Source organism: Oenanthe melanoleuca, chromosome 5, assembly GCF_029582105.1.
Source record: "Oenanthe melanoleuca isolate GR-GAL-2019-014 chromosome 5, OMel1.0, whole genome shotgun sequence".
In the NCBI taxonomy this organism is placed as follows: Eukaryota; Metazoa; Chordata; class Aves; order Passeriformes; family Muscicapidae; genus Oenanthe; species Oenanthe melanoleuca.
Window position 1 is genome coordinate 35718531 of NC_079339.1, and position 21064 is coordinate 35739594.

The 21064-nt window shown below is 35.5% G+C and overlaps 1 protein-coding gene across 2 annotated transcripts in view; it reads left to right on the forward strand.

Moving 5' to 3' along the window:
• NPAS3 (neuronal PAS domain protein 3) overlaps positions 1–21064 on the forward strand; it is a 581412-nt gene that overhangs the window by 157816 nt on the left and 402532 nt on the right. For both annotated transcript variants that reach the window (XM_056493937.1, XM_056493938.1), the window contains one exon: positions 14463–14707. In XM_056493937.1, coding sequence (XP_056349912.1) covers positions 14463–14707 — 245 coding nt within the window. The remainder of the gene's footprint in view (positions 1–14462; positions 14708–21064) is intronic.

Genomic DNA, 21064 nt, shown 5'->3' on the forward strand with positions numbered 1-21064 from the left:
AATAGTCAAATTCTCTGAGTGAAAACAGTATCTCATCAAGGTTAATTCAACATAAGTTTAGTAAAGTAAAATTGAACATGTTTTATCTTTCTGTGTTTTGTTCTCCATTCATTTTTCCATTTAGTCACATTGTTGAGATGAGGCTAGATCCCAATCAAACAGTTATAGGATTATTAGGACATGATTCCCACTTGACAGCATAAGGTTGGAGATTTAATTTGTTCAGCTGCTGTGAGCTTCCTGAAACAAATGTGTACCAAAAGGAGGATTCTACATTTTTTACTCATTCTGTTTTTCAAATATTTACTCTTACAAAATCGCTTAGCACTAAGGGTCCATTTTGTCCTTTGAAATCAATGAAGTTGGGCAGGCACATCTGGTGACAGAATTAGACTCTACTTCTTCATTTTTCCCTCTTAATTCTTCAATAGCAGGAGTTGCCAGACATAGTATTTAAGAAAAACAAAAACCCTGTCATATTTGAATTTAAATGAATCATTTTGACTTAGATTTTTTTCCATATTGCAGTATTATGGTTGCTTATCTTTTTTTTTCCTCTCTTTTTTTGTAGTGATAGCAACAACTTTAGCTGATGCCAAATTATGTATTTATATCACAGATCAGGCTGCAAATTCATTCTTTTCCAGAGAGGCAGAAAGATCATGTAAAACTGGTGACCACATGTTGACAGGCTGCATGATTTAACAAAACCAGAGGCAATCATTTAAAAGAAAAATGTTTTATTTTCTGCCAGCAGAGTATAATGGGGAGAAATTGGTTGGTATTATTTTTAAAAATTGCTCAAATCACTGTAGTTAGTATAAAATTGTCTCTGGAACTATTTCCTGTAAGTTAACCAGACATATGATTGTATCCTTTCTCTTTTGAATACTGAAGCTCACATTTCATCTGTCTTGTGTAGAGTCTGTCAGGTATAATAGCTCTTTGTGATGGTTGCTCCTTTTCTTCTTTCTTTTCTGTAGCTAAACCCCCACCCACAAACCTTAAGCAATTGCAGGTTTTAAGCATCACTCAGTAGCTATTACTAGCAGTCTAGCAGTCACTGCTTCTCTTTTCTCTGTTGATGAGTTTGTAGACCTATCAACAGGTAAGATCCAAGATTAACATTCAGTGTTTATGGGTGTAAATTTCCTCTTGACTCCAAAGTATTTCTAGTTTACCTGACTGACATTATCCCAGTGAGGACAGGTTTTGAGTAAAGCAATATGGCATTTTCAAACACAACATTTGGTACATCTTTTCACTAGGAGCAAGGTTTGCCAGAAAAGTGTGTTGCTGAAAATCATACCTTAATTGTCTTGAGCATCTCTGTGAATAATGACTTTTGGGGATTATCTGAAGAATTCATCATTTTGCAGATGGTTTATTGTTGTTTCTGAGTTCAGCCATTTTAACTTGACTTAATCATTTTACACCAAAAATTCTGAGGTGGTGTAAAAGAAATTCTTGCCTGTTTGTGATTCCTTTATCCCTCAGTAATAAAATACAGAAATGATTGCAGAAGCTCAGTCTAGATTGAACTGAGACAATTCTACATACCTGAGAGAAAATATGTTGGTTTCTCACATTAATGAATTCGTATTTTCTCTCATTTTACATGGTCTATAGCTTCTGGAACTTATCAGACCTGTTTCCATTTCTGCAACATAAAAACCATGACTGGCCAAGAATAACACAGGGAGAAACACATAACTGACATTGTAGTTCAAATCTGTTTCTCATTGTCTTTTCTGTGAACCCCAATTGAAAGATTTAAGTTTCCTTATCAGTAGTAGCAGAATTACTGTAGCCCAGCATAAAGCTGTCTCAGATATGGAGTAATATAATTTTAAATGTATCAGTTGAAGTATTGAACATGGAAATGATGATTGATTATGCTGCATTCAGTGTTGAAACCTTTTAGGGTTTTTTATGTTGAAAAAAAAAATACTTCCAAAATGAACACTGGAAAATGCACAATGACTGAGTTTGTTTAATCAATCAAGTATCTTGTCAAAGGGAAGGTTAAGAGGGTGACTTGATCGTGGACCATAATTACCCAGGCAGGAAGAAGATAGCAGATATTTGGAGTTTCTTTTGTTTAGTGGACAAAAGAATTGCAAGATTCAGTGACTGAAAGCTGAACTCAGCAAAGTTGAAAATGGAAAAAAAGCCACAAAATGTTAATGGTGAGGCTAATTTAAACAGTGCAGCTGCTTAGCAATAGAAATTCTTTACATCTTGGAGTTTTCAGATTAGGATTGATACTTTTGCAAAAGAAACCAGAATTACAGGGTAATGCTATATGGCCTGCCTCATGCTAAAGATAGTTCCTGGATAATCATGATATTCCTCTCTGATCTAGACCTGTAAGACTTTGCAGGAAGGTGTTTTATCGGCTGGGCAATTAAGAGGTTACTTAAGACAAATAATCTTTCAGAGAGGCCCTTGCCTCTGCATCCTGCTTTGTTTTGTGGTTTGATGTGGCTCACATTTCTTGCCTCTGTGACTGGTTGGCCCTTTTTGAGGAATTATTTTACTCCTAGTTTCAGGGGTAGCTGTGGCAGCTGCTGGACAGTATTTCAGAGCCCTGATAATTTTAATTTCTTTGATACAATCTGATGGATTAAGGCTATTGTTAATCTTGCTGGTAGTTGAACATTGGTAAGGAAGCATTTCTTAGAGCATGAGATTTATGTCAACTGTTAAGACTCTGAGGCTTTTGTCTAAGTGTTATTTTTTAAAATTCTAGGATTGTAATTGATGATGACTGTGTTTTAAGGAAAGATTCTGGCGTATCACTACTTTGGTAAAAAATGCATTTGTAGTCAGGTCTACTCTAATTAATTAAAGTGGTTTCTGAGGAAAATTGGGTTTTGCTGTGCCATATCTGAAAACTTTGTTCGGAAATTAAATCTTGGGTCTGCTGCAAATGCCTAAAAATTAAAATACATAGGGACATACCTCCAGCACAGCAGTTACCAGTCCATGAGGCACCTCCTGGGTTGAATGCATAACCTTTGACAGCAGACTCTTCTGGGCACTTCAAGAAACACTTAAGCCCAATAATGTGTGTGGCCAGTACTGGTTTCTGTAAAGGGAGCAAGGAGAAAGTTCTGCAAGCAATGTGGGTTTCATTTTTATCCCAATGTATTGAAACAGATGAAAAATTAACAATATGTTGTTTTTTTTTGTATGACATTCTGCCCTTCGCCAGTGTATGTGTTAGAGTTGTTCCTCTTCCCAGAGCATTAAAAGGAAAGTAAATGTAGTCCTTCTGCAAGGGAATTCAATGAAGGCTGTAGCCTGTTGTGGAATATGTAAGCAGTAATAAAAGCTAATTCACTGGTAGTATAGGTGAAAGAGATGCCTGCTTGTGAAAATCTTGCTGTCTTGCTCTACTGACACTAATTTACACTAAACTGCTCAGGGTTCAAGCATGGGGAGTAAAAGTAAAAGGCTTTGAAGCTCATTTATGCTCTACTGAGTCTAGTTTAGCAGCTAAAACTGCACCTTAGAGAGTCAATCTCATGTTTCTGGGAAAACAGATTTGAATAAATCCACCAGTCAGCTTTTGGAAGCACCAGGATCTTCCTAAGACTGCAGAGTAAAATTTTGCATGCACTGTTTAGTTGTGAGCAGTCAACAAAGGTAGCTATACCACCATCTAGTCCAATTGTGTCTTGTGTAATATTTTTTTGTTTGTTTTTTAAGATGTGCTTGGAGATATTTTAAAACTAGGTATCAATGGCAATGTGATCTCTGTCAGTACAGTTTTTATCACAGGCAGTAGAAAACATGCAGGGAGTCAAGGCTGACAGTGGTCCTGTAGCTCATTGACTGCTCCTCTGAAGTTATACTGTGTCAGCTTTAAGATAGCTCAGCTGAGACTCTGAACTGGAATAGCTCCTTAGGACCACAGTGCCAGGGTATCCCATAGCCCCTCAACCCTTCTTCATGTGAAGCCTTGCAGGGACACCCATGGGGGAAGGTTCAAAACCTTGTGTGTGTTCTGCATACACCTGTCAGTGCAACTTTCAGATGGGGAGGAGAAAATTAGGAGATGAAGGGGATGGTAATTGTGTAAGAATGGCTAAGGAGGTAAAGAATGTTTTTTTCTTCAGAAAGTGTCTTAGTATTGTAGTAATCAAGCACACACCACTAGGAGATCATTTATGTGGCAGCAGCGAAAGAGAGACATTGGAATTCTCAACTTTTTTATTTTTTTTTTCCTGGCTCTGGGAACTAAATTGAAGCAGATAGTGCCAACTCTAACAAAATCCCTATTTAGGTCATCTATAAAGAGCAAACTTAAGTTGCCTGAAGGCAACATTGTGCTCTTAGGCCTTTTGGCAGTAGTAAAAATAAATGGTATAGATAAAGTACCTGGTGCAAACACAACTTTTATAAAAATATCAAACAAAAATGTTTTCAGCTATGCTGCTGTTTACTTCAGAGCTACCACTGATAAAATAATAATATGGAAAATAATGGATATAGCTGATATAAATATTCCAGCAAAAATTTCTGCCATTTTGGCTCTAACACAGGTGAGGAAAATAACAGCTATTAATTCAGAACCAGATAAAAACTCTAATCCACAGTGTTCCTTCTTAAAGACAGTATTCACTAAAGGAGTGTAATCAGAATTTGGGTAGTTTTTTCTTCAGAGATATTTATCTATGCAGTAGCTTATGGTTAGGCCAACATGTAAAGCTCATATTTGAAGTGTAGGATGCTAATATAGCATTTCTAGCATGGCATATGGGATATAGCATATGTGGAGAACCGGGACTGAAGCTACCTGGCTTTGCAGTTGAAAGTGCTGTGTTTACTTGGAGCAGGCAGATGTGACACTCAGTGACATTGTGTCTCTCTTGTCCTCTTGTTTTCCCCACCTCACCTAATGGGTGCAGTTTTTCATACCTTAATGTGATTGCCATCATTCAGGGTTACAGACACAATCTGGCAGTAGTGGTACCTGTGCTGGCTCTTTGGTTACCCATAGAAATGCTGCAATAAATTTGCACTTTTCCTCTTAATGCTGGATAAATTGCTTCTTTACATATGTGGTAATATATTCTGCTGTCACATAAGTCTTGCTGTTGTTAATTGGAATTGCTTATGCTCATTGAGGGAGGAATACTTTTCATCCTGTTTTGAACGAAAATCTGTAATCTTGAATTTGTTTCCAAACTTCAGTCATGAGGAGAGCAGTGCAGGAAATTGCTGCTGTTCCACCAAATTAGCTTCTCAGATATCCTTTTAATTGGAGACCATAACTCAGATTCTAAGTATTTTAGGAAGCTGAACAGTACAAATTGAAATACAGATATTTCCAGTAAGGGCTCAGTTCAAAGAAAGCTTTTATACACAGATGAGTCTGCTAACAAATAGCATGTCATATGATAATGAGACCATGTTTTCTTATGCAGTTTCACATTTCCTAACTGCACTGCTGTGAAATAAGTGGAGTGTTTATCTACTCTCTCTTAAACTGACAAACCTCTGCTAGGGATGAGCATGCCTACTCCAGACAGAACATAGATATTCTAAAAAAGCTCTAAACTCTCAATCAGAAATACATCACTTCCAAAAGCAATATATCACACTAGTTCAGAACATTCATTTCCACCCAAGTGTTCTGTTTTTAATGTAAAGACTTCAATTTATGTTTAAGAACAAGCAAACTGTAGTACTTTGACAGCCGTTCACACTTAATTTCTTTGCATTAAACCAACAGCATTCTTTTCCACAAACATCCATTGTTAGGACAATGCTCTCAGACGGAATTTATGAGAAATGGAATTATGTTACCAAGGAGATAGCATTTACTATAATGAAGAGTAGATCCTAGAAAATGGCCCCTTTTACAGCAGCTCAGAACAGAGCCACAAAAGCAATTGATTGGTCTTGGCATTTAGTCTTATATCAGCTGTGTCATCCATAGCTTCAGGAGTGAGAACGCTAATCTGAAGTGACATTTCTGTTCTGGCGGGCTTTTCTGCCCTGATGAAAGCAATTACTTCATTCCTAAATGATAATTTGCAGGAGTTTCAACCACTTTAATTGATAATTTTTTGTTCTGAGAAGTTCAATTGTGAAGTGATTAGCTGATTTGGTAAATAGAAATTTAAGGTGTGAAATGTACAAGTTGCTCCAAGGTAAAGTGCTGTTTATTGGGTGCTGCAAAATTGCTTGATAAAACTGAGGTTTCTCTATTATCAGGAGGCTGGCAATTGCTTAGTTCAACATAGGAAGAAAAGATCAAAACACTAGTGTTCTAGTTGTAGAATTTGAACTAGTGTATCACAGCTCCCTGAATGGTTTCTATATCAAGGTGTACATTAGTTTTAAAAGATTGTGCAGGATGGCAAGTTTGTAATCCTTAGAAAACCTGCCATGTTCCTATTATTATTATGCTCTAATGACTCACTTTGGAAGTAAATCCTGTTATTTAAGTAGTTCAACAAAGGTACTTATTGGTGATAAAACATTCAGTTTAACGATTAGTTCAAGCATACACAAACCATTTCCTTGTACTGTGTTTGCATATTTAAAATAAAAGGATCCTCTTCTGTGAAACCATTGCCTCTAAAAACCAATCTCAATTCTTACTGGTATAATAAAAAGCTTGGCTTAATATGGGTTATATTTTTTAATAAGTTTTGCAATAATTGCTAAAGCACTTTTGGCAATTTTTTTTTTCTTTCTACACGGAAAAGAAAGGTTTTAATAGAAATCAGTTCTGTCATATTTCCCTATACAGTGAAAAAATAATGGTCATTTCATGTGTTAAATGAGAAATATAAAGCAAAAATGAAGGTCAAACTGATTTAGCACATCAAACAGTCTTTGTCAGCCAAGCTTAATATATCCTGAGTTTGTGGAACAAATGAAATTTTGCTGCTATGTTACACTTTGCTTCCAAACAACCATTACAACTGGTTTTATATATTGTGTGAGCATCAGACCATCAAACAGTGCATCTTTACTGACGTGTTGCTGCAGTGATGATCTACAGCAGCAATCTGCCATTTATATAAGGGCAAAATGTGCATCTATATTTAGTTGTGAAATTGGCCTATTATACTCTTGATGTTTACAGAGGCTAACATAAATTAATGATGACAGCTATGAGCAGTGCATTAGTTAAGCAGCAGAGCTTTTACCTTGAACTTGAAGGCTTCAGCTTTAACTTCCAGCATATACTATACAGCTTTCCTCACACATTAAAGAAAGTCTCAAAACACTATTTTTTCTTCCACAGCATTAAATGCCTTTAATTTGTGGACTAGGCCCTTGATTATAATATCAGATAATTTACCTTTTTTGCAAATTCTTGCCTGTAAGAATGGTGATTTTTTTATGATTGGGCAAAAATACACTCTGAAAAGTGCTCACTGAAAGGGTCTGATTTCACTGACTTGGAACTTAGTCAGATGTTAGATATCCTTTGTCTGATAAGAAGAGCAGTTTGAGGAGAGAGCCTGCCTCACTTGGTTATGTACTGCACTTTCAGCTGGAAGTCTCTTCATGCAGCTCGTGTCAGAGCAAGTGTGGAAACTATAGATCCCAGTTAACTATGGCCACGGATCTGACAAGTGTGTAGGTGTTCAAAGGTTCGCAAGTTAAAATGATGAAGTCTTTGATGAATTTTTGATGGATGAATTTTTAACACAAGTCGACCTTTCTCCTTTGAGGCTGCATGCTAGATTAATTGATAAATAGTGAGACTGAGCAATGTTCGGATCTCCTAAGCAAACAAGTAGAAAAATCCATAAAAATCTGCCGTCTGGCTTCTCAGATCTACTTAAAAAGAAAGAAGGTAAAATTTAATGTGGCTTTTGATTTTGGAGGCTTTCCCCTCACAAAAGTAGTGTCCTTTTTTTAGACATGGTAACCATTATTATTAGTCTTGAACTTCCTGTAGTCTCAGTTCAGAAACAATCTTTGCAAAAAGAAAATCTATGAATGGGACAGAAGAAAGCAAAAGGAAAAGCAAAGAAAGGAGAAAATATCAAGTCAAAAAGTTGTCTCAAAAGAAAAGAAATCCCCAAAGATAACAAAATGTAGTGTAGAAATTAGAGGTAAACTTATTAACATACTTTCATTATCAATTTTTCAGAACTAATTGAATTAGTCTTAGAAGGTTGAGTGAGGATTTTTTCTTCTTTTAACTTACATCTACGGAAGCATTAGCTCTCTTGCTCCATTCTTTTATATTTTGGATCTAATATACTGAAAAAAAATCCAGTTTTGTGCATATTTGTGAACTCTCTAGAGCATAACCTTTAGAAAAACAGAACAACAACAAAAAAATTGATAACTGCAAGCCTTGGGCTCATGCTACCACCAATGGTGATGTTTGACTTCCAAAACTGGTCTTTTTAACTGTAATATGTGCAATTATGCAGTGCAGGTTAGTTTCCTTTACTTCCTTCATCTTTCTTGTAGTCTAAATAATGTTTTTGGAGTCTGAAAATGTGCACTGCTGTTTAGATTAATATCCACCTGGATTGAACAGCGCTTCTGAGATGTCATTATTAACTTCTGAAAAAACACCAGGAACAAGAGGAGTCATATAGAGTAAAATCAATAATATTCCAAATAATTGGGTCACTTAAATATTGATGCTATTCCATTCTTTGAACTTCTAATGAAGCTTAATTGTACCACAACATCAGTGAAATGAAAAAAGGCTTTTATATGACAGAACATCACTTTTTTGGTCACACAGGTAGAGCAGGATATTATCCTAATAAATTGCCCAGGCATTAAAAGTCAGATTTTAAATGTACTTGTTTTAAATGGGCCTTCATTTTCACTGGTCAGCTTGAAGCCCCAGAAAAGATTCTGAAGCATGTGGCTTTGAGGGAACAGGAAACTGATTATTCCTGTAATAGATCAGAATGTATAAATATTTGTATTATTCAAATTTTCATAATCATCCACTAAATTTTATTATATATATACATAAATTATGAAAATAGGTTATTAATATCAGAGAAACTTGATTTAAATACAAAAATGTCCAAAGTATGGTAATATTATGTCACACCAGATTAGTGTGGAAAAAGTAAGAAAAAAAGAGGATCTTTCTAGTATTACTTATATAGACTTGCACAAATTCACAGCTCTGGACTCAGGAGCAGCATAAATGTAGTGCTTTATATAATACTATAACTATGTTCACTAGCAATTAAGCCTGCTTGTGTTCTTTATATTGGGAAACACTGTACACAAAGGGATGTACATAACTTAAAGTCTCTTTCAGATGGCTGAAGAGGTTGGATCACTTATCTCCAGGTTTGTTTTTTTTTGTAGCAGATTCATTGTGTACTCTAATGTTGCATAACCTTTCCTTATATCTGATTTCTTTTCTGTGAAATGGTTATAGCATTCATCTTTGTCCTTTAGAGAGTTGGATGCTGTTTATAGTGGATCTTTCAATCCTTGACTTTAAAAGACTAGACTAATAGAAAAATACACAGAGGCATATTGCTTCATTCTCTATGAAGTCTGTTATAAACATCATTAGATATTAAGTGTTATTTTTATGCTATATCTGGAGTTGCTGCTACTAATCCATATTATTATAGGGGCTCAAGAAATTCACTAACTCAGTAACAGCTGGGTTAACAAGTATGAAAATGTTTAGTAATATAAGAAAAAGTGCTCTGTTCTGGTACACTTTTGCATTTCTAAAATTTCTCCTGGAATTGGGAGGATTTCAATGCCATTCTCAAAAATGCTGTGCATCCTTTGTGAGAGTTTGCCATGCTTCTGTGCTTGTGAAGCAGGACAGTGAATGGAAATGTGCTTGTGAATGGAAATGAGCAATAACTATGATAGCCCAACACAGATAAGCTGTCCATTGGCTCAAGCCACTGTATCTCGAGTTCAGCAGTCCATCTGTCCCTCAAACCTTGTTTTATGGCTGCTGCTTCCAATCCAATCTCTATTTGTGACAAGTCCAATGAAGGTACCATAAATCCCAGCAGGGCTGTTATGTGGTCTGAGCAGAGGCAGACTGATATTCTGAGAAGCTCTGCTTGGGGGGTCTCGCCTGCATCAAGTTTAAGGGAACAGTAGAGATGAAATTTAAATGTGAGCTGCTTTCCTAAAACTGGGCAAGTCTGAGAGGCACCTCTTTCCAGGCTATATTTTGAAATTGCAAGCAAAAATTATTTGTAACTGCAACCATTAATTTCCCTGTTTTGATTCAAAATGCAAATTGAAATAATTAAATTATTTCACTGATTTTTCCTGCCCAAACTGAGGCACAAAAGTGAGGTATTCTTATGAACCTGAGTTGGTTAGAGCATGGTGATAATAACACCAACAGCATGGACTCCATCCCCAGGTAGGCCATTCATTTAAGTGTTGGATTTGAGAATCCTTGTGGGTCCTTCCAGCTCAGAATACTCTGTGATTCTGTGGACATATGCTAAAAAACCCTTGTCTAGGCCACTGTATCTGTTGATATGCTGTAACATGTTTGATTGCCATTAAATGCTGCAAAAATTAGGATGTGTGATTGTCCAAACTTTAAAGTGACAGGTGTTAATTGGCCAGACATGAAGGTGTTGTGGATGTGCACATAGCTATGGATGCATGTATGTGCTTATTAATGTAAAGTATGTGATATTATGGGAAATAAAATAGGGAGCAGGTTAAGCTTGGAATGACCACAAGCACAATGAAATCACAAGTGAGTTATGAGTACCAATAAAACTTTTATGCAACACCATATTATCATGTCTTCTGCATCTGCTGTGTCTTCAGTAGAAAATCTACTTTAGAAATGTCATGTATACCATTTTAGAATTATATGGTAGTATTTATTGTACCCTTTCATCTGTAAAAACCAGACCCCCTTTATATCAGTCCATCTGGAAAGGCCCTAAAAGGAAAAATAAAATATATTTTAGAAACCATATCTAAAATAGCATTAGTCTTCAAGCCATTAAATATCCTGTTTATATGGTACTACTTCTCAGAATTATCAGGAGCTAGCAGCTGGAAACCTCTTAGTCTTCTTTAGTGGACTCTCTATATGGAAATTCTATGAGAAATATCTTCTTAAGGGAATGCATGAAATTTCACCATTGTATGACAGCATCATCCTTTCACTTTGTACAGTGATGCACCCTGATCCAACTGTCTTAGCTTCTACCCTTTCTCCACAGGAGGCAAAGAGGGACCAAAATTTATATCCCTTGGGTATATTGCCCACTGTTATTCTTTTGTTGGTACTGTGGATATTATCTGTAGATTTTCTTGACTGTTGAGGATCTTCTCTGTCATTTGAGAACTCTTAAACATGTGGTGTTGCTTTCTTGGTGCTTTCTGACTGTTTTTGAAAGCTGCTTAGAAAAGGTGTATACTTCCTCACACTTTTAATTTTCTTATTAGCAGAAGGGTCTGTTTTTTGGAGTTTTTTCATCCTGATACTAAAATTCATTTATGTTCAAGAACCACATCTAGTCCCAGGTGTCATGGAACCAGGGAGAATTTTGGCCCTGTGTCAGCATCACTGCTTTCTGTTGGGAACTTCACACTCCTCTTTCCTAGCATCCTCTTGGGATTGTTAGTGCCAGTACTTTGCTTTATTAAGAGCATCTGACAGTGAAGCTGATGTTGCCTATCAGAATCACAGGTGCCAGAGAGGATTAGCAGCCATGTTTAGGTCGTATCTAATGAATTCTTGCATCCTGCTGAGGAAATCACTGCTGCCAAATTAAGGACCCATTTTATCAGCATAACTGCAGTGTCCAACAGTACAGTGTATTTCCCTAGTGGAATTACATAGAGTAGAAATTAGGACTTGTGTGCACATATCAGCAGACACTCTTTCTTAATTTAGCTTAATGGCACTGATGCCAAGAGTGCTCCAAGTTACAAATTCCTTGACTTGATTCACCCATAAAGCTTCCACAAATGACAATATAACAAATGGTTGGGAGAAAAAGTGAGTTATTCTCAATACTGTTTCTCAAGAGTTTCTTTTGTTTATCATGACAGCTCCCCATCCCTGTTACATTTTTGTTCTATAACCATACAACAATTTTGTTTGAATAACCATAGGCAGCTTTCAAATAATTCTGTTTGCTGACACAAGTAGCCTTACTTTGCAGCTTAACTACAGGACTTGAAAACTGTGGATTTAGACTTTGGTGTTTCTAAGGAATATTCTATCACTATTCAATTTCTAACATTTTTCAGTTTCAGAAGTTGCTGAGCTCTGTAATTATTTTTATTTGTTTTACTAAGGATCTTTAAAAATCTCCCATCTTATGTAGGGGAATAATTAAGTGCTTTGGAAAAAAGGTGTGAACCTCGGTGCCGACTTTCAGAACAGATCTACAGTCTCAAATCTTCTGCTAACTTGATTTGGGGACTTGAATTCTCAGGCCTGGCTTCTGGGGAAAAAAAAATATGTGGTGGCAGGAAGAAAAGGCCATGTTTTGTGCCACGAAATTGATCTTTCACTTGGAAGCAATTGTGCAAAGACATTTGCCTGTCTTTTCCTCATGTTCTGTATATTTAACTTGTAGAGGGCATACTGCTTCCTTAGAATTCCTTGGAATGTTCAAACCTCACAGAGTTGTAGCTTCCATATGTGTATACATAAAGTACTTTTATCTGTTATATTTAATGCACCTTTTGAGGCATTTTCCACATCCATGATGGTAGATATCTAAAATTTGAAATTCGAGAGAGATGCATCTACAATGAGCATTGTGAAATCTTACTTTTCAGGTATTTTTTTCCTAGAATGTAATTTACAAATCAACATTCTAGCATTCCAGATAGATTTTATAAAACCAAGTATGTACTGTATCATTTAGTAGGATACTGTATCTTACCTGTGGGTAAGAATGTGCTGTTTCCTCCTGTATCTTTATCTCACCATTCCTATTTCTTAGCCAGACTCTCTTTTTAAATACAGCTTCTATTGGTATAGAATTGGGTAGGGGATGTAACATGTTAACCATACTAAGGGTACTGTCATGGAGAGATTTCATTTGTGTGTCAAGGGCTCATGCTCTTCCAAGTCTGACATGGCAGAGATGGCCACAAAAGTGCAGGTGGTTATGAATATTAAAGCAATAAAAACTGTGTAGTTTATTCCCAAATTAGAAAAACAGGTAAATAGAGCTCTTAGCTGCATGGTGTTTTAACTTCATGCCTCAATTCTATTGATTTAGTTCATATGTCAGAGTGCTTTTTGTAGATCTTATCATTTTTTGTTGATAAACCCAAGGTTTCAGGAAGGGTTGTGGAAGCTGGAGAGAAGCATTTGTTGTTCCAATATAAACCAGTTGTATTCTAACTCTGTGGTAAACCAATGACTAGCTAATGGAATTGTAGATTTAACTTCATCATATTAGTAGGTAAACAAATGAAGCAAGGAAAATAGACCCTTAATGAGGTGCAAGAGCAATTTCTACTCACCTTGCACAGTGATGGACAGACATCAGCATCAGCACCAACCTGTATCCATGCAGGCAGATGTATTGTGAAGGTTATAATATCCTAAGCTGAGCAATGCTCTGTGTAAATAAAATAATATAAGCCCCCAAGTGTTAACCACTGTCATCCCACTGCATTCAGGAGTTTTACACCAATTAAACAAATACAGAAGGAGTAAAGTTTGAGTTATCTTTGTGTGTTCTGTATTGGTGGTAGCAAATGATACATTGATGCAGTAGGACTAAATTAATGTCTTTGCATTTCCAACTGCTCAATGTAAAGCAGAAGGTCCTTTCTCATCAAGAAGTTGTCAGTCTGCCATGTCTGTGGTAGTGAATTACAATCAGAAATGTGAATTACATAACTGTATTAACAGCTTTCTCACCCCACAGACAAAGGTTACTGCTTCCACTGCAAAGACAGTTGAACAGCTCCTAAAGAACAGCTCCATGAAATACAGGAAGTTTTACTTTACACCAGACTTAAACTTGTGTCTCAGCAGTTAGTGTACAACCTGTTTGGTCACCTTGGCTGCACTGCAGCCTGTCAGATGTGACAAACACTTGAATCATCTGCTTTTAACCTTCTCCCAAGAGTCAGAATTAAGGCAAAATTGACTTATTGTGAGTCAGAAGAAGCAGTGGCACCTAGACAGGTAAACCCCACATGTACACAGTAGTCTCTTGGGATTTTTTTCTTGACACTGTCAGCAAAGGAAAGGCAGGCTAAAAAGAGAGTGGCTAAAGTGAGTTGAGTAGTTACATAATATGTTGGCTATCACTGAAACTCAAATATTATTGTTAATTTTAATAATTCAAGAGTGGAGCACCATTTTATATATCCTGAAATCAGTAGATCCATGTGCAACAGCATTTTGAAAGTGTGGTCATTTGAAGAGAAGACCAGCAGTGAAAAAATAAATTGGAATAACATGACAGAACACTAATATTGATGAATGTCCTCCTTTCTTTATTTCCTTTCAGTTTACAAGCTTTGAGGAAGGAAAAGTCCCGAGATGCTGCTCGCTCTCGCCGGGGAAAGGAGAATTTTGAATTCTATGAGTTGGCAAAGCTGTTGCCGCTGCCTGCAGCCATCACCAGCCAGCTGGACAAGGCATCCATCATCCGACTGACAATTAGCTACCTGAAAATGAGGGACTTCGCTAATCAAGGTGATCCTCCATGGAACTTGAGGATGGAAGGACCTCCACCTAATACATCAGTAAAAGGTATGGAGTAAATATTGTTGTGTGCTGTAGAATATGGCAGCCTTTAAATTGAAATTTTTACCTTCATCCTTTCTTCTTTCCCTGCATATCAAATCCTTTAAAGGGATTCAAATGTGGAAATCTGAGGTCTGCATGAGAAAGACACCATGTGAAGGTGAAATAAACCTCTTATTTTAATTATTTTTTATTTAACAACAAACCTATGATGTAAGAGCTGTAAGTCTTCTGGGTGATGTAGACTAAATTGTTTCAAGTTATTTACCTGTTACTGTGTTGCTTTTGTTTTAGTATTTTACATAAGTGTATGCTTGAGAGGAAAATGGCATTATTCCTTGATTTGTGAATTCAATCTCTTAATTTTTCTGGGTATACCTTAAAGGTATAATCACATATTATATAAAGGTAGAATCTGAAGTTTGAAAGCATCACATCCAAATATTTAAATCTTCAGATGAGAGACTAGGGTATTATTTATCCTCTTGTAATGTCTATAGAAATTATTTTGAGTTCTGAGCCAGTAGGCATTTATTAACAAAATGGACTGTTTTTGGTATAAAATGCTCTCTTTTAATGCTCAAATGAGCCATTGGGGAGCAAAAAGCAATGTTTTAGATGTGAATTGCCACAAACTAGAAGCTGTGTGCATGTTGCTCCTAAATAGCCTTTACAATGACCTGTGTAAAGTGGACTTTTTTTGGTAATCTATTATTTTTTCAACTAATGCTACCTATCTGGATGAGTGTGATACCATTTTGTAAGTATTTTAAATTAGGGAGTAAGTTACAGTAGCAGAAATCAGGCACAGAACACTCCTTTATTTTAGCTACTGCTCTCACATTTTGAAGGAATCATATATTTGGAAGAAATATATGAGATTTGAGCACTTCAGGTTTCATCCACAATTTATGAACTATAAACTCTTAATCTAAACTAAGCTAGATAGAATGTATATAGCATGAGGCAAACAAAGAAGCCACCTTTAAGGGTAGAGGGAGGAGATAGAAATAGAATTTTATTTATCAGACCACAGCTGTCCATGAAGGGTTACTTGTATTGATGGTGCAAAGGGCTTATACCAGTTCTTCCATTTAAAGGAAGTGATACTATTTAAGGAAAATTAAAATTTTTAATGGATAGAGAGAGGCATGGCGGGCAAAAAACGACACAGTTTCAGGTTGAGGATTTAGTAGCTGGACATATCATTTTATATATTTATTTTATATTATCTGCCACATCATATATAATTCTCACGGAGAAAAAAAAGGACAATAATTACATCATCCAGGGCATGAGTGTAACATGGTTCATTAGGCTTCTGATATAATATGCAAATGTTCCCCATTTTTACAGGATGAGAGTTTATTCTCAGGCAATTAAACAGTATTTCAAGGTAGATGTAAAGTGCAATTTGTGATCTGTCTTTGCTTCTACAAGCTGTCCTATGTTACTGGAAGTCTGAGCTCTGCTGATCTCTATGTATATTTTCAGAGTATCTGGGATCTATTTTTCATTATCCTCTTCTGGAATATATACCTGAATACTTAATCTTCCTTTTTGTGCAAAGATTCTAATGAAGGATTTTAAGGAAGAACACAATCTTATTCTTAGACAACCCCATCAGTAGTCTTATCTAGATTAGTGTTTGTCCCTAAAAAAGGGCTGGGTAAACATTTGAAGTCTGTTCACCCTATCTGATATAATAACTCTGCCCTTCAGCCATCTAGTGCTCATTCCTTTTGGAGCAAGGGGTATGGGGGCTCAGGAAGGGGTTTTCACCATTTTGTTCCTTCTGTTTGGGTGCTTAGCTTAATACTAAGTAGGATTCTATTATTTATGAGTCAGTACATTGAAATAATGCTTGATGCAAGAGTGTTTCATTGTATAAGAATTCCCCTAAGCAGGTTTAACTGTAGAGTACAGGCGTATTTTGTGACTTCACCAGTTCTCCTTACATAGAAACCTGTTAACACATTCTGATCAAACATTCATGAAATTACATCAAAAGAAATTCAGTTTCATTTATTAAGGTTGCTTTTTGCTGCCCTTGAAGAAGTCCATATGTATAAACAAGCTCACATAAATAGCTTGTAGGTTCATGTGAAGTATGGATGATAAACCTACCATAAAACACTAGACTTTATACTTTGTATGTGCACAAGCAGTCTTCTGAATAGACTTAAAGGTATTTGGGAAATTATTTGAGAAGTACTTACATCATGGAGGCAAATGCTATTTTTGTTCTTTCCCCAAATGTGTTGGCCTGCTTGTGTTAATAATTCATTTTAAAAGCTTTATTTTAAATTTGTCCCCCAGCATTGTACAGAAATTTAATAATTTTAATTTAGTATTTCAGAAAGGTCCTTTACTCTTCCCTGTATTTATCACAGCTTTTCTTAGAAGTCTGTAAAGGCTGATGAGTTTGTTTTCTTATGCCTATTGTGTAGTGATCACTACAAGTTGTGCTTGCAAATGAGCACTCAGGTAACTCCATATAATATTTTCAGAGTCAATTACTTCATGGAAATATCTTGAGCAATTGGAAAGTAACAGATAGTTTTCTCCATTATTTTAGAAATATCTGTATTGTTATGATACAGATCAAATCTGCAATGAACATTATGCATTATTCAAGAAGTGACCAGGCATTCTCAGCAGTGTTTCAGCTAAATAACTGATGATTGTAACCTTTAAAGAAATTTCATTGTGGTGACTATTGGTAAATCATTTCTCCATTCATACTAATCTTTATTTAGAGGTGATCTAAAAACCATTATATCTTTTATTAGTCTTAAAAGCAATAGCCAATGATTTGACATTTGCTAAAAATGGAAAAAATTCCATCCTCTAATACAGCAGACTTCAGTCATTTTTCTTTAGGCACATTGTCTAAGGCTTTCTGTGTGTAGGAAATCTCAGTCCTGATAAACAAATAGACAGAACTTTTAGTAGATTAGTTTGAAGACAGTTCTTAAAGACTGGGGTATGATTCCATATGGAAGAAAATAATCAAGATGTCATAGTCAGTAGGAATAAAGTTTTCAGTCTTTGATAGTACATACAATGTGTTATCAGTAACAGTACTGTTCTCTGTTTCCATCTTTCCAAAAGTCTTTCTTCTGGTTCTGGGATATGTTCTGAGGACAACAATAAATGAGCTGCTTATCAATTTTTTTAATTAATATGTGAATTTTCTGAAAGATGTCTGGAAATAGAAGTATTTTCATAGTATATACTGTGTGTTCAGGAAGGAAGTGGTGCTTTATGTGACATTGAACTTCAAATCCTCTTGTGCAGTCTGATACCAGGCTCTGTAGTTCTGTTCTGACTTCAAACTCTTGTGAGAACCTTTGTATTTTGCAATATTGTCTTCAAATTTCATTGTACTTTCAACACAAACTGTTTCTCAAAGCATTCAAAGATCATGCAGGTTTTCATGTTCTTTTCCACTATATTGTGGATCTTTTTGCCAAATCACATGTTTCTTTTGAAACAGAAAGTATATCCAGTATTGTGCCTATTTTTTCAAATCCTTGTCCTGGTAATTTGCCAGGATGACATTGAAATAGTTATAATGTCTTAATTCCTTTTTTTTTTTTTTTTTTTTTTTTTTAATTGAAGTGTGGTGCTAATTTCTGTCTTTGGATATGCAAGTTGTTTTGCAAGGCCATGAGTCATATTTCCTGTTGTATGATATGACATTGTGGAAACAAGAATATGTAAGACAACTTTGGGTATGTCAATTTAAAAGTGGGTTTATAATTTTTATTTTTCTAAGCCAAAACTTTACTTTTTATGCTACATAAGTAAAAAACTTCTTACTCTGCTGTAAGACAAGAGTGAGAGATTGTAGCTGGGGAGTGAGAAAGGACTTCAGTAAATAGTACTGACTGACTGGTAGGTTGTGTAAAATCACTTTTAGTTTAGCCATCTCTACTTTTAATGTTCCATGTTCTGCAATTAGGTAGTTTTACACATTTGTATTCTGGAATTAATATCTATTAGTAGGAGGAGAAATAAGATTCTCTCAGAAGTATTTGTGGTTTATTGAAATATTTCTTGTCCAAATTATTCCTGTTCAATGTAAGTAAATACAGCTCTGAAAAGTTCCTTGCCATAAAGCACTCAATGTTACTTCAAGTTTGCATTGGTAGAGAGATTTAAAAAAAATTGATAAGCACAAGAAGAAAAATTACACTTTAAACCAAAATTGCACATTTTTCCTTCAAACTGGCATGCTTTTCAAAGGTTCTATTCTCTAAATAAACAAAGTATATAATTCTAGAAAAATAACTTGATGTCATATCATACTGCAGGGCTTGGGGTTGAGGAAATAAGTCCAGCACTTTGAATTCTCTGGGAAAGAAAACAAGCAATAATGATAATTGGAAAGTATGGTAATTGTTATCCCAAATGTCAAGTGGAATTACTTTCATTAATTTAAATATCTTTTTCTAATAATTTTTGTGCTAGATATGTATGCATTTATATGAGATGAATAAGTTCTCTTCTGCATGACCTCATTGTGGAAACACTTTAAATAACATTACCTGTTGTTAGCCTTTTATATTTTAAATGAGTGTTGTCTTCTGAGCAGGAAGTGCAAGACAGTGCAAGTCTTTCCCTGCTAAAACCCACAAGCCTTCCAGTCAGACCAGCCTTGTGTTCTGAGCCTTTATACAATTCTGTCTCAGGGAAACCCTCTATAAGGGAAAAGTAAGAATTACTTTCTTCCACAGTGTTTTTGGCCTAAGACGTGGTTTTTCAAAGTTTGATGTGAAAAAGTCAATCAGATGAAAACAGGCAAATGCAGATGAATTGGTGGTATTTCTTGATATGAAAAGATCCTTTGTGTAGAATTTCTGCTCTTGTGTTGGAGAATTCAGATAGCTCTGTTTTTTATTTGTCCCTGCCTTGCAGGCATTGTTCTTATGAGAATCTGATCCCTGTTTATATATATATATATATATACAGGCTACTATTGTGCTCTGACTCTCTGTATCAACCACTGATTGTAAACTTAATGTTTATCCATTGTAAACCTGTTTTTGTGGCAGTGCAGCCACAGGAAGATGTACCTTAGTCTTTGACCTATTGCATGAGTTAAAGATGGTTAGTTGTTCGTTTTTTTTTTTTTTTAATGTAACAAGAACCAAGTGCTGAAAATTTCAGGAGGTCAATGGTAAAACATGACTGTTCTCTGAGGGAATTATTGATGGCTTTCTGGTATGGAAGATATTGGACTCAAAATAAGTTAGCTCCATTTGAAACTCATTGTCATAGACCAGATTAATTGAATATGGGACTGAGTTAGTTGTTGCCTAGTGACAAGTGATCATGACCTGATTGGCTTCAAATTTGGCAAATGGAGGAGGGCAACAACAAATATGCTTAGTGCATTTGAGGGACTAATTGCCTAGTGGAGAAACTTATGGGTGAAAATGATTGTAAGGAAAAATATTGATGGAAAAATATTAGAATACAAGTTAGAACTGGAACCCCTAAATAAAAAAGTATGAAATTACAATTTCCTATGGACCTGAAAACTCTAAAACTGTGTCCTTTTCTGGAAGGACAGTAAAATAATTAACTTGCAAAAATATGTATGGGTATTTATAGAAAACTTAGGGAATTAAAGGGAAATATCTAGCAAGATAACTGCAATGTCCAAGGTGCAGAATGTTGGCAAAGACAAGTAGAGATATTAAGAAAAAAAAAAATCTAACGGGATTAGAAAAATTCAAGAAAAAAATGGGCTTATGTGTATTAGAAATGTTAAATAATTCTGGCAACAGTATTATGCTCTTTAGCAGTAAGGTATAATAAAACTTGTAATGATGCAGAAAAGGCAGAAGAGCTTGATAAGGTTTGTTGAAGTGCTTGCTTGTGCAGAATCAATTCTACACGTCTTTGGAGTTCAGGTTACAATACAATACAATTTTCAGGATAATCCGTACTTTGTAAGTGCTGGTGATGTGAAGTTTACAGTACTGAGCTCTTTCAGCCTCAAAGCATTATAGGCAGAATATTGGGAAATTTCCTGCACTAAAGGGATAAAAGTAAGGTTGTTATATTTTTTAACAAACATGGATAAATGTAAAGTAATTCTTATCAAGCAGCCCTAGCTTAAATGTCTGAAATTGCAAGTCCAGTTAACTAGGATATGTATTGTATACTGAAGTATTTGCAAGTATCATAACAATTATGGTTTTAAAATACTGTAAGAATATTATATTGGCAGAACCAAGTTAAACACATTAACTCTATAATTAATTGATCTGGGAAAACAGTTTGAAGTGAGAGTTACTATTAAGAAAGGAGTATCTGTTTTTCTACAGAAACTACTCTGGGTATGATAAT